The 12,620-nt window shown below is 40.5% G+C and overlaps 1 protein-coding gene across 1 annotated transcript in view; it reads left to right on the top strand.

Moving 5' to 3' along the window:
* ADAMTS9 (ADAM metallopeptidase with thrombospondin type 1 motif 9) overlaps positions 1-12,620 on the top strand; it is a 366,656-nt gene that overhangs the window by 78,068 nt on the left and 275,968 nt on the right. The window contains 4 exon segments of the mRNA XM_029601029.1: positions 6,524-6,607; positions 6,722-6,846; positions 8,031-8,071; positions 8,210-8,315. Of these exon segments, the coding sequence (XP_029456889.1) occupies positions 6,524-6,607; positions 6,722-6,846; positions 8,031-8,071; positions 8,210-8,315 (356 nt within the window).

Here is a 12,620-nt window from a genome sequence, read left to right as displayed (position 1 = left end):
TAAAATAGCCTCTTTCACCTCACCTTTTAACCATGCCAGTAATTATTTTGCTTTCCTTCCATCTTTCTTCATGCATGGAATACATCTGTTCTATGCTTGTAGGATGGTATATTTTAACAGTGTCCATGCCTGTTGCACACATTTTACCTTTGTAGCTGCACCTTTCAGTTTTTTTCTATTTTTCTCATTTTGTCAGTTTCCCTTTTGAAAATGTAGCGCTAGAGCCGTGGATTTACATACTGTCCCCCTTCCAGTCATTAATTCAAATCTGATCATATTATGATCACTATTGCCAAGCGGCCCCACCACTGTTACCTCTCTTACCAAATCCTGCGCTCCCCTGAGAATTAGATCTAAAATTGCTCCCTCTCTCGTCGACTCCTGAACAAATTGCTCCATAAAACTGTCTTTTATTCCATCCAGGAACTTTATCTCTCTAGTGTGCCCTGATGTTTCACTTACTCAGTCAATACTGGTGTAATTGAAATTTCCCATTATTACTACACCACCAGTTTGGTTAGCTTCCCTAATTTCTCTTAGCATTTCACTGTCCGTCTCACCATTTTGGCCAGGTGGACGATAGTATACTCCTATCACTATACTCTTCCCCAACACACAAGTGATTTCTACCCATAAAGATTTGATTGTGCATTTAGTCTCATACAGGATCTTTATCCTGTTGGACTCTATGCCATCCAGGACATACAGCGCCACCCCTCCACCAAGATGTTCATCTCTGTCATTGCGATATAATTTGTACCTCGGTATAGCACTATCCCATTGGTTATCTTCTTTCCACTATGTCTCTGAGATGCCAATTAAGTCTATGTCATCATTCACTGCTATACACTCTAATTCTCCTACCTTACTTCTTAGACTTCTGGCATTAGCATACAAACATTTCAAAGTGAGTTTTTTGTTTATATTTACATTCTGCTTTTCAGTTGACAGAGATAAATTGGGATCTTTTAACTCAGGTGAGTTTTTAATTATAGCAGTTGGACTACTTTTTTTTATTATTGGAACCTCTCTGTTGGCATGCACTAATTCTAATGCTTCATTAGTATCCTTTGAAGATACCTCCCTCCAAACCATGTGCATTTGCCCCAGAAAATCATAATGATCACAGTCCATAGATCACAAATTCTTCATCTAAGAGATTCTCCAAGGAAAAACCAGATCCTTAAGGCAAACGCACTCCTCTCACTTGCCGTTTTGTGTAATATCACCTTCTAATGCCTGATATGAACAAAGATGTGAAGTTTATCTCTTTGTTCTTTGACTTCAGTTAAACCACTTAAGTTTAGGTGGTTAAATCTTCCCATTTGAAAATTGAGCTGGTCTGAGCACTTATTTATTTATTTATTTAGAAACTTTTATATACCGGTATTTGTGGGGACATCATACCGGTTCACATAGTAACTGAAAGATTGGAAGATACATTGCAACAGGGGAATGTAACTGGGCGGGGGGAAGAACAGAAAGGCAGTAGGAAGGATAGGAGAACAAGAAGGTAATAACCAAAACAATTTACAATGAAAGTCTCCTTAATAAGGAGGTTACCTGAAAGGGGACTGCGAGGGGGAGTGGAGGGAGTTATTCTGTGTAAGCATGGTTGAACAGGAGAGTTTTTAATTTCTTTTTGAATTTAAATGCACAGGGTTCAAGTCGCATGTGGACAGGTAGTGTATTCCAGAGAACGGGCCCGGCAATAGAGATGGCACGGTCTCGGGTGGAGGAGAGATGTGCCTGTTTCAAGGATTGAACGTGTAGGGTGCCTTTGTTGGTAGATCTGGTGGCTCGGATGGACAGGGGGGCAGTGAAAGGGAGGTCGAGCCAGTTGGAGTTGTGGGTGTAAATGGACTTGTGAATTATGGTCAGAGTTTTGTAGTGTATACGGGACATTATGGGGAGCCAATGTAAATCCTTGAGGATGGGGGTAATATGGTCATGTTTGCGTGTGTTTGTAATGAGTCTTGCAGTAGCATTTTGCAGAAGTTGAAGGGGTTTGATAGAAGACAATGGGAGCCCTAAGAGGAGGGCATTACAGTAATCTAGTTTGGAGGTGAGGGTAGCTTGGATCACTGTGCGGAGGTCATGGGCGTAGAGCAGGGGTCTGAGTTTCTTTAGTACATTTAGCTTGAAGAAGCCAGTTTTGAGGATGGAGTTGATGTGAGGTTTCATACTTAGGTTGGGATCAAGAAGGACTCCGAGGTCTCTAACGGAGGGTTGAGCTGTGAGGAGGTTAAGTTTAGGGTCGTTAGGTAGGAGGTCAGGGGGGTGCGAGGAGATGTGAAGGAGTTCCGTTTTGTTGGTGTTGAGAGAAAAATTAGGCAGAGCCAAAGACAGGATTATTTATTTTATATATTTATTTGCAAACATTTGATATTCTACTCTTTTTACAAAAATGGCCTCAAAACAGATTACAGTCTGTTTATGTTAGACTAACAGATATATTAGCAGTAACAAATATAGATCTGGATTTATCATTTTGCTATAAATATAGCAAAAATATCACCCATGATATAAAAGGAGGCATAGTTAGGATAATTTGTGAGATACCACAATATGTGCTATTTTACTGCATCACATAAGTATTTTCAGGGGTGGCTTGGTCTTTTGGGGGATCAGAGATGCCCCTGTAGGCCGGTCTGCCTGGTCACATGGTCTCCCACAGCTCCTGCCCGGCCTCATTTTACAACCGCAGGCAACATGGAGTTGTTTGCAGGCTGCGGGAGCCGGGGACACTTTCTGCCAGCGCTGTCTTCAATTTTGCACCATGCCCAGCACCTGCCTAATTGTAGAATCGCAGGCCTGGTATGGTACAAAATTGTAAGGTAGCGCCAGCAGAAAGTGTCCCCAGCTCCCACAGCCTGCAAACAAGCAATAGAAGAAGAAGCCCAGAAAGGATCAGCACCAAACCCGCCCCCCACCCACGGCCGAGAAAAAGGCTCAGAGGACAATAACTGACCTGCCAGCGACCAAAGGAAAACAACAACGGGGTTGCCGTCAAAAGCTTTCCCATCTGCAGCAGACGAAAGAAGGAACCAGCAGGGCTGAAGAGGAGCCTTAGCTTGACAGGGCCGGCATACTTTCCCACAGGAATTTTAACTACAAAGGACCTGCGGGGCCGCTGACACTGTCTTCCCTGCCCGCAGTTAAAGAAGAGGCATATCAGAGCGGGCACACTCCTCCCAGCAGTTGCTTAATACAAAGGCCCCGCGGATCCTCTGGTGCCTGCAGCAGAAGAGGAGGCCTGGATTGTGAGAGAGCCAGTGAATGAGTGTGTATATGAGGACGAGAGAGCAAGTTAGAGTGTGTGTGTATAAAGGGGAGATAGCCAGTGAGTGTTAGTGTGTCTGTGTATGAGGGAGAGAGACAGCCAGTGAATGTTAGTATGTCTGTGAATGAGGGAGAGAGAGAGCCAGTGAGAGTGTGTCTTGTGTATGAGGGAGAGAGAGAGCCAGTGTGTTTGTGTATGAGGGGGAGAGAGCCAGTGAGTATTAGTGTGTCTGTATGTGAGGGAGAGAGAGAGAGCCAGTGAGTGTTAGTGTGTCTGTGTATGAGGGAGAGAGAGAGAGCCAGTGAATGTTAGTGTGTTTGTGTGTGTGAGGAAGAGAGAGAGCCAGTGAGTGTTAGTGTGTCTGTGTAAGAGGGAGCGAGAGTGAGTCAGTGAATGTTTGTCTGTGAAAGAGGGGGAGAGAGCAGTGAGTGTTAGTGTCTCTTTGTATGAGGAGGAGAGAGCCTGTGTGTGTGTGTGTATGAGAGAGATTGAGAGTGAACAGTAGTGTATGATTGTTTGCGAGAATGAACATGTGTGTGATAGAAGATAGTATGTTCACCCTCCTCCTCCCCTTCGAATCCATGACAATTTCAGGGTGACTGGACATCAAAAAGTTCCCAGGTATGGATGGCAGAGGATTTTTTTCATCTCTATTAATTTTAATTATTGGGTAGTATTTGATGTCAGCAGTTTTGAAATATTTTGTTATTTTTGGTAAATTTTTAAACATTTTAATGAGCTTTTTATATTATTGGATATTCTAAATATCTATTTTGAAATATTTATTCTTTTTATTAGTATGGTTGACTTTTTAAAATTCTGCATGTGTGACTACGGTGAGGTATTCTGCTAACATGTAGTTTCTGAGTATGGATCTATAGCAGAAGGAGATGTATTGGTGTTTTGGGGTCTGATGTTATATTTCCAATTTTGCTTTTTTATAGGTAGGGCTGTTACTGTTTGAGTCTGGCAGTTATTTTGTTATTGTATGGCAGGAGTACTTTTTTGCAGGATTGTGGATTATACCATGTTTCCTGGTAGTGGAGGGAATTGTTGCTGTTAATGAGGTGACATTGGGATTTGAATATTTTTGTATGGTGAGTGGTAAGGGAAAATGTCCTAATCAGTAGTTTTTTCTGACTCTGGGATTAAGCCCGTCAGCTCAAGCTGCCGGTGACTGTGGAACACTGCATTGTTGTATTGCCACCTGCTCTTTCATGGAAAATAGAAAATGTACTCAAACCGGTAGGCTTCTTGTTGATTGAAAGTGCTTTCTGAAATATTTTATATATGATATATTAAGTATTTAAAATTTGCACTATATTACGATGTTGGAATTTTCTCTGTTTTTGTCTCTTATTCCATAATTTACTTATACTTAAGTGGTCAAGAAGTATGTGTATATATAGTGTACATTTTTTGTGTGCGCAATTGTATACACATGGGCTAGTATGGATAAAAATCGCCCAGGCCAATATTTTTCCATAATCTGTCCCTTGGGTATTTTAGCACAACATGCATAAAATTTATCACACTTGCAATATTTTCACATAGCAAGCTGAGAAGTGTGCAGACAGGCTTTTACTGCTCTTTGAGAGAGATAGATAGTATAGAGAGAGAGAGACTCTTTATAAGGTTCTCCTATAAGTAAACTATTTATGCCACTGTAGGAGGGTCAACTAGTAACTCGGGGTGAGGTTTTGGTGGTGGCCTAGGTTTTGGGGAGCAGTTTTACATGCACAGTCAGAGGTACAAACAGCACAGTACACAACAGTGAAGATTTGATATGATTTGGAGTGATGAAAGGTACACAAAGATGAGATCTGTACAATGTACTCTCAACCTAGTTTGATGCAGTCTCTACCTAGCTGCTATTTTCAAAGGAGTTATGTGCATTAAAGTAGCATTTTTCAAAAGCCCATTTATGCTCGTAAAACAGTTTTGCAGGTGTAAATCCTTTTGAAAATTACGTCCTCGATGTTGATGTTCAAACACTAGAGGTCCATATTCAAAAGGTTTGTGCTGCTAAGTTTAGGACTTAGAAAAACATGGAATTAAAAATCCTGTCATGCTGACCAACCTTGATTTTTCCAGGTAAGTGATTAGATTATTAAAACTTACCCAGACAAATCAGAAGTGTCCTAGGGTAGGGATGGATTATCTGGATAAAGCTAATATTCAGTGCTATCTGGATAAGTTATCCAGATAACTTTACTCATGCCAAAGGGATGTCTTAAAGTTAGCAGGATAAACATACCCAGCTAACATTTCATTTAACCAGGTATATTCAGTGGCATGGCTTTAAATTAATCAGGTAAGTTTATCTGAGTAACTTATCTGGATAGCCCACGGCTAAATTTGTGCTTCCAGGCACCTAACACATTGAAAGAGCCTTTTTTAAATGTCACCTGGCCAAAATTTCCAAACACAAGACTTTTATTTTGAGATAATTTGCAGTCATTCTCTTGCTTTAGAGCTGACTCTGCTTGGTCCTTGTACGCCTCTATGCTGCCAGTAGGCATTTATTTCATATGACAGCAGACACAAGTGGGCATCCAAAGGCACAGGCCTGATTTACTAAGGCTTTTCTTCCATTCTGTGTCTATGAGGAAGAGAGTACAGTGGTTCTCAACCCTGTCCTGGGGACCCCCCCCCCAAGCCAGTCGGGTTTTCAGGATATCCACAATGAATATGCATGAGAGAAAATTTGCATGCACTGCTTCCATAACATGCAAATTTTCTCTCATGCATATTCATTGTGGATATCCTGAAAACCTGACTGGCTGGGGGGGTTCCCAGGACAGGGTTGAGAACCACTTTAGTAAATCAGGCCCATAAGGAGGGAACATTCTTCTGTGTAGGAGCATCAGGAAAAGGGAAGGCATAGAATCTAAGGAGTCTGGAGAGTAGATTCAATTAATTTTGTAAACACTTTTGAGAAATAACTCTTTTCCTGTACACGTCCAAAGGGCCTAACAGGACTATAGGTTAGGTAAATAGACCACCTGATTGAATAGAAAGACCCAGTGAGTAAATCCCTCAGATTGCTGATCAAATGAATTTCAGCAGTGAGTTCACAAATGGATGTGTGTGCATCAGATCATATGTACGTTAATTTACAGCAGTAGGTTCATCAGCAAATAAAAGTGTGAATGGAAAGGCAGAAGAACAGGTGCAATCTTGTACTTCCTGCAGGCTTGGTCTGATAATTATTAATACTGATCATTTATTTCATTACAGGTTGCTTCTATCTATAAGGATCCAAGTATTGGAAATCTAATTAATGTTGTTATTGTGAAATTAGTCATAATCCATGATGAACAGGTAATGATATACTTTTCTTTGCCTGCTTTTGTTTCAAATTCTCTGTGGCATTTGCAAAACTACAAATGACTAAAATGTACCATTTTTATTTTGTGTGTGTATATGTATGAGTAGGAGGGGCCATCTATATCTTTTAATGCCCAGACTACATTAAAAAACTTTTGCATATGGCAGCAATCCCAGAACTACCCTGATGACAATCATCACTCTCACCATGATACAGCTGTGCTCATTACAAGGTATTTTTTTTCCAATTAATGCAGTAATTGTGGTCTGAAATTATTGGCAAAAGGAACGATTTATAGTTTTCATGTGTAAATTGCTTTACATGACTATTTATGAACATTGTTACTCTATCTCATTTCTTTTTTCTTACACTAATATTCCTGTTTGTGCTGTTCCTTTACCTTTAGCTGGGGCTGGAATTATTCCTGCCTTCCTATACCTTACATCATTAAGTTGTGTCTGGCTAGTTCTTGTCTCTTTCCTATCTGATTGAAGAAAGAATCCTGTCTGATCCTACTTGGAATCTTTTTAATGATATCTTGCTCTCCCTGGGAAGCTTCCTCTGCTCTCTGAAATGCATTACTACTCAAAAAGTAGATGCAGGTCATTTTAGGTCATCACAGGAAGGTATTGCTGGGGACCCAAATAGTGCTTCAGGAGACCAGATGGCAAAAGAAAGATTGGGGTTAAGACCTGGTGAAATCACCAAAAATGAATGGAAGCACTGTGATACTGAAACCTAAAACCCCAAAAGCTGTGTTGCTGTCCCTACTCCTTGTCATCTTGCGGTGTTAGTCCAAACCTAGTTTTCCAATTCACTTGACTCCATCGCAATATAGTCTGCAGAACCACAAGCACCAGCCTTGAACTAGCATCTCATGATGACTTGGAGTTGCACTGAAAACACAGGAAGCATAATTCTGTGAGAACTGCTTTTGTGACCATCTAGAATCCTCATAAACCTGCTCAGCCCTACCCCAAATATATTCCTCTAGAATGAGCTCATATTGCTATACCTGAATGACCTGCAGAGAAACATGATACCATGCCAGTCTCCAGTACACAGCCCCGCACAGCAACAGCTGAAAAATCCATGAATGAATGAATGAATGAATGAATGCATGTCCTGAAAATAGAACTCAATAGAGACAGCTTCTTTATAGTTCATATCTAAAAAAGGTTGAGTCATCCAGTCACATTGGCTAGTTTTGCCTTTTGTATTGCATGAATTCGCTGTCTCAAGGAGGAATGTGCAAGGTCAAAACATGTAGAACAGGTGCTCAGTGTACTGATGCTTCACAGGTTTCACCGGTTCACATTTTTATAAAGATTTCTGTTTTTCACTTGTATGTTTTTACTCGACCTGCATTTCAGAAAAAAAAAAAAGGTGATAGCACCATTTCTACTTTGCTTTCAGACAGAATATTTGCAGAGCTCATGACAAATGTGACACGTTAGGTGAGTTTTCACCTTCACCCTACTAAACTGAAAGTAAATGCAAAAAAAAGTGAAGATATGAAGATTTTATTTTTAAAAAGTTCTTTCATTTTCATTAGAATTTTTTATTATAATTCTTTGATGTTTGTTTTTCTGTAGGTTTGGCAGAACTTGGCACAGTTTGTGATCCCTATAGAAGTTGTTCAATTAGCGAAGACAATGGATTAAGTACTGCATTTACAATAGCACATGAACTTGGCCATGTGTATGTTTCATGTAAATATATTTGATTTAAAAATATCCAAGAGATGTATATGTTGCATTAGTGATTCATGGATCAGTCCATTCCATTACCAAGATAACAGCTTTACTCTGTCCTGCCAGTGAAAACCTAATAGATGTCCATTCCCATCATACTGGAGCTGAAAGAAATTAAGTTTTAATATATTAGGAAAGCAATTCTTCCTCTGTTTACTGTGAAAAATTTTACCTTAAAAAGAAGGTTGAAATTGTGCTGAATAAACCCAAAACCTGATACACAAACTGCTATAAGTAGGATTGCCAACTGGCTCTGGATTTTCAGGATAGGTTGATCCAGTCCTGGTTGTACCCCATTGCATGCAGGGAATTGTAGTTCTGATTTATCTATGCATGTATTTAGAAAAGCAAGACTGCAAGCTCCTGCATGCAATGGCATAAAACCAGGACTTGATCAACCTGTCCTGAAAATCTGGAGCTAGTTGGCAACCCTAGTCACAAGATTGTAATTCCAAATGACCTCATTGGGCTCTCCTTACAAAAGGAAACACAACACAAAATCAATTAGCTGATTTCTTTACCTATCTAGGCCATTTGTGCACTTCATTTTTGAATAGTGAACAATTTTATTGATGCGCATACCTGTTTAAATGCAAAAACTGTGCATGCCGATCAAAAAATGAGCATGCAGGTGGCCAACACAGGGGCACAACTTTGCCAGCCGCTGAAGCCTTCAGAACTTGTATCAAGGTTAGAACAGTCACATCGCCATCTGTTGTTCACGTCACGCAGCATTGCGACTTCAAGTGCCTTAATAGCTAGCACAATTATTTCAGCATTCTTCATACTAGAGCAGGCAGGGAAGTCAGGAGAACTGATTACACTGACTTGATGCTAGAGTTCAGCGTGGTTTCTGAACGAGTTTTTTCATCTACAATTGAACATTTCCATTTCAGTGCTACAGTGTAGCTGCAGGGCTTTCTTTAAAGAGAAAACAATCTCCATAGTATTTTATATACTGTAGTTATCACATGCAAATTTGAATTGCAGAAAACTTGTATCAGATTGCTGTTGATGTTGTCAAATCAGACAGATCAAAGACAGTCGCTTTGATTGGTACCTATTGTTAGCTAACACATCTTGCTCTTGTAATCTATAGTCTAATACGCCTCATATAAAATGACTGTTTTAGGAAGCACAAAATAATATAACGTAAATAGTTGATGTTTCCTTGTAAAGTGGAGCAGAGAGATTGAAGTATGTTGTGAGATTAGTTTAACACTGTAATTAATGTCATGAATAATCCCTTCAGTTGGTCATAAACTCATGTGTTGCGTACACCTAAAATAAGGAAATATGGATAGGCAATTGCATTTTTTTCAACTGACCAAATAAGTCTCAGATATGCCAATTGCTGGAGCAGTTTTGGCAAAATGCTCTTTGCCTTAAGACTACGGTGCTTTCTATTCCTCCGTTACTTGACGTCTATTTTTTTTTTTTAATTCTTACCAGGCACCGCATATCATGCACAGTCCTGGGCTTCCTTACATGTCACTGGTGTACTGGAGTATTTCCTAAATCCAGTTTTCAGGATCATCTCAATGAATAAGTGCGCAATGCATTTCTATTAGCTGTCTTGGTCCTAGAGAAAACTGGAGCCTTCATAGCTTTCAGAACCATCTGAAGAAGGGGCTTACCATGTGGTCTCAAAAACTCATATATACTGTTCTGCGTTTTCTGATTTGTTTATTTTTACTGAATTTCTCTGGTAGATTAATTACTAATTTTAATTGAAGTTATTCAGGTGTTACTGATTTAAACCCAGTTTTCAGTTCACTCAATAATATTTTGTCAGGCATTTTTTTTTAATGAAATACCATCCTGATAGACCAGTACTTCTTAACCTCTTTTGAGAGTCAAATGAAAGCTATGGATCATCTTCCCATAAAAATGTCTATAAACACACAGGGCCAGATTTTATAACATGCGCGCGAGCATAGATTTGTACGCGCAACCCGGCACACACAAATCTACGCCCGATTTTATAACATGTATGCGCAGCCGCACACATGTTATAAAATCCAGGGTCGGCGTGTGCAAAGGGGTGCACACTTGTGTACCTTGCGCGTGCTGAGCCCTAGGGGAGCCCCGATGGCTTTCCCCGTTCCCTCCGAGGCCGCTCTGAAATCGGAGCAGCCTTAGAGGGAACTTTCCTTCAGCCCCCCCCCCCCACCCTCCCTTCCCCTATCTAACCCGTCCCCCAGCCCTATCTAAATCCCCCCCTACCTTTGTTGCAGTATTTACGCCTGCCCAAGGCAGGCGTAACTTGCGTGCACCAGCCAGCTGCCGGCACGCGAACCTCCAGCACGGCCGCTGTGCCGGAGGCCTCGGTCCCGCCCCCGGACCGCCCCATACCAGTTCCATGCCCACGCCCCCGGACCACCCCCGGATCTGCGCTCTGCCCACACCCCCTTCCCACCCCTTTTTCAAAGCCCCGGGGCTTGCGCGTACCGCCGAGCCTATGCAAATTAGGCTCGGCACGCGCAGGGCAGGTTTTCGGGGTTACGCACGTAAATTACGCACGTAACCCTTTGAAAATCTACCCCACAATCTTTTGTGCCCAGTTCACAGACTCCATCATAGGGCCTGTCCGTGGACCTCAAGTTAAGAACCCCTGTGAGTGATAGGTTTGTATTGCTACACAGAAGCAATTCTTAAATATAAAACTCCCTCCAAACACACGATGGAGCTGTTCAGATTAAACTGTGCTAATAATGTGCGATGATCGGCTCACAGAAATAGGCACTTGGTTCCTTTTGGCATTTTTATACTTCCTTCTCAGCTATTGTTTTGGGTTTTTTTTTTCACATGCATAAATTGTAATTGATAAAGTTTTACCCAAAAAAGGCAGGAGAAACTGAGAGCCAATCAGCAGGAAGTATTCTGCGTGCCCCGTCAGGAGGTGTAGAAGAAGAGCAGTCTGGAGGCAGCATACAGCTCCTAGCTCCCGTGAATTGTGTGCACAAGTGTAGAAGTATTAAAATTAATTGTTATTCTGTTCTCAATTTAAGCCAGCTAGTTTTCTTTTCTTCCTTTTATCCCAATTTCAAACTGGATTTTATGTTTGGAAGGGAAATCCTAAAAAATTTCCAGAATTTTATTTTGAAAATTAAAACTGAAAACATGGAGCACTACTCATTAGTGCAATTCTTTTTTGTTGGTCTTTTAAAAAGTATCACAGCCAACTAATATGCCAGTGCATAAAAGAGATCTATTGGATTAATCATGATCAAAGAACAATGCTAATTTGCATATTTTAGCCACCCAAGAAACTGGATCTCGTGAGGGTTCTTGTGGGCCAGATTCTGTTTTTAATGTTAAAAAGATAGTCTGTGTAGTATCACTGGCTATCTTTAGAGCTTCGTTTGAAACAGACCCTGATTACTTAAACTGGAGCTGTTGATCTTTCATCTCTTTTCAAAAGTGAATAAAATAAATGCTTACATAATTGGCCAAACTGGTCACTTTTTTGGCATTTGTGTGCTTATTTTTGCTAAGGGCACACCTTTTAAATGCAAACAGGTCCATACGCTAAGATATTGCACACTTGGGCATGGTCTGGTAGCTCACGGGCAGTTCTGCACATTGTCTTGAGGAGGAACTGCAGAAATTGGGAAAACTAGTCCCTTATTTCCTTTAAAAATGCCTGGCTTCAGAATGAATTGATCTTGGGGACCCAATTTGTCTCCGAGCAAACTCTTAAGACTCGCAGAGTGACATTAACCAAGAAAATCTGACATGAAACCAAAACTTCCTCGTTTAGGTGGTTTATTGGAAAAAGAACAACTCTTATCAGAAATCTGAAAAAAAAAAACCAACAGCTTGCTTCCTGCTTCTTACACAGGCAGCTCATTTTTTCATTATACACATACACAGCCAATCAATACATTATTACCCATTACCTTGCATCATATTATCATGACATCATTACCTTATAGAACCAATCAGGCAGGAGATTTATTTCTTCATATAAAGATATGCTGAAAAATAATTAGTATGATGTAAGCTATAATACAGCACCTTTCCTCCATCTTAGATCTTATCCTCCATTTTAGATCCAAGGACAGGCGCTGTCCTTTTGTCCCCTATCTTAGAGGGAGCATCATGTGATGCTTTTCACTCTTCCAACAGAAAAACATGTTTATCTTGTACGAAAAAGGGAGCAATTGCAGTTTCATTATGATCTAATACCCCAGGTGTAGACTTAAAATAAGTCTTCTTTTCAGTTATGACTTAATCTTTCATTTCTTAA

The sequence above is a fragment of the Rhinatrema bivittatum genome, chromosome 4 (assembly GCF_901001135.1).
Source record: "Rhinatrema bivittatum chromosome 4, aRhiBiv1.1, whole genome shotgun sequence".
NCBI classification, from domain to species: domain Eukaryota; kingdom Metazoa; phylum Chordata; class Amphibia; order Gymnophiona; family Rhinatrematidae; genus Rhinatrema; species Rhinatrema bivittatum.
This window is presented reverse-complemented; position numbering and strand designations above follow the sequence as displayed.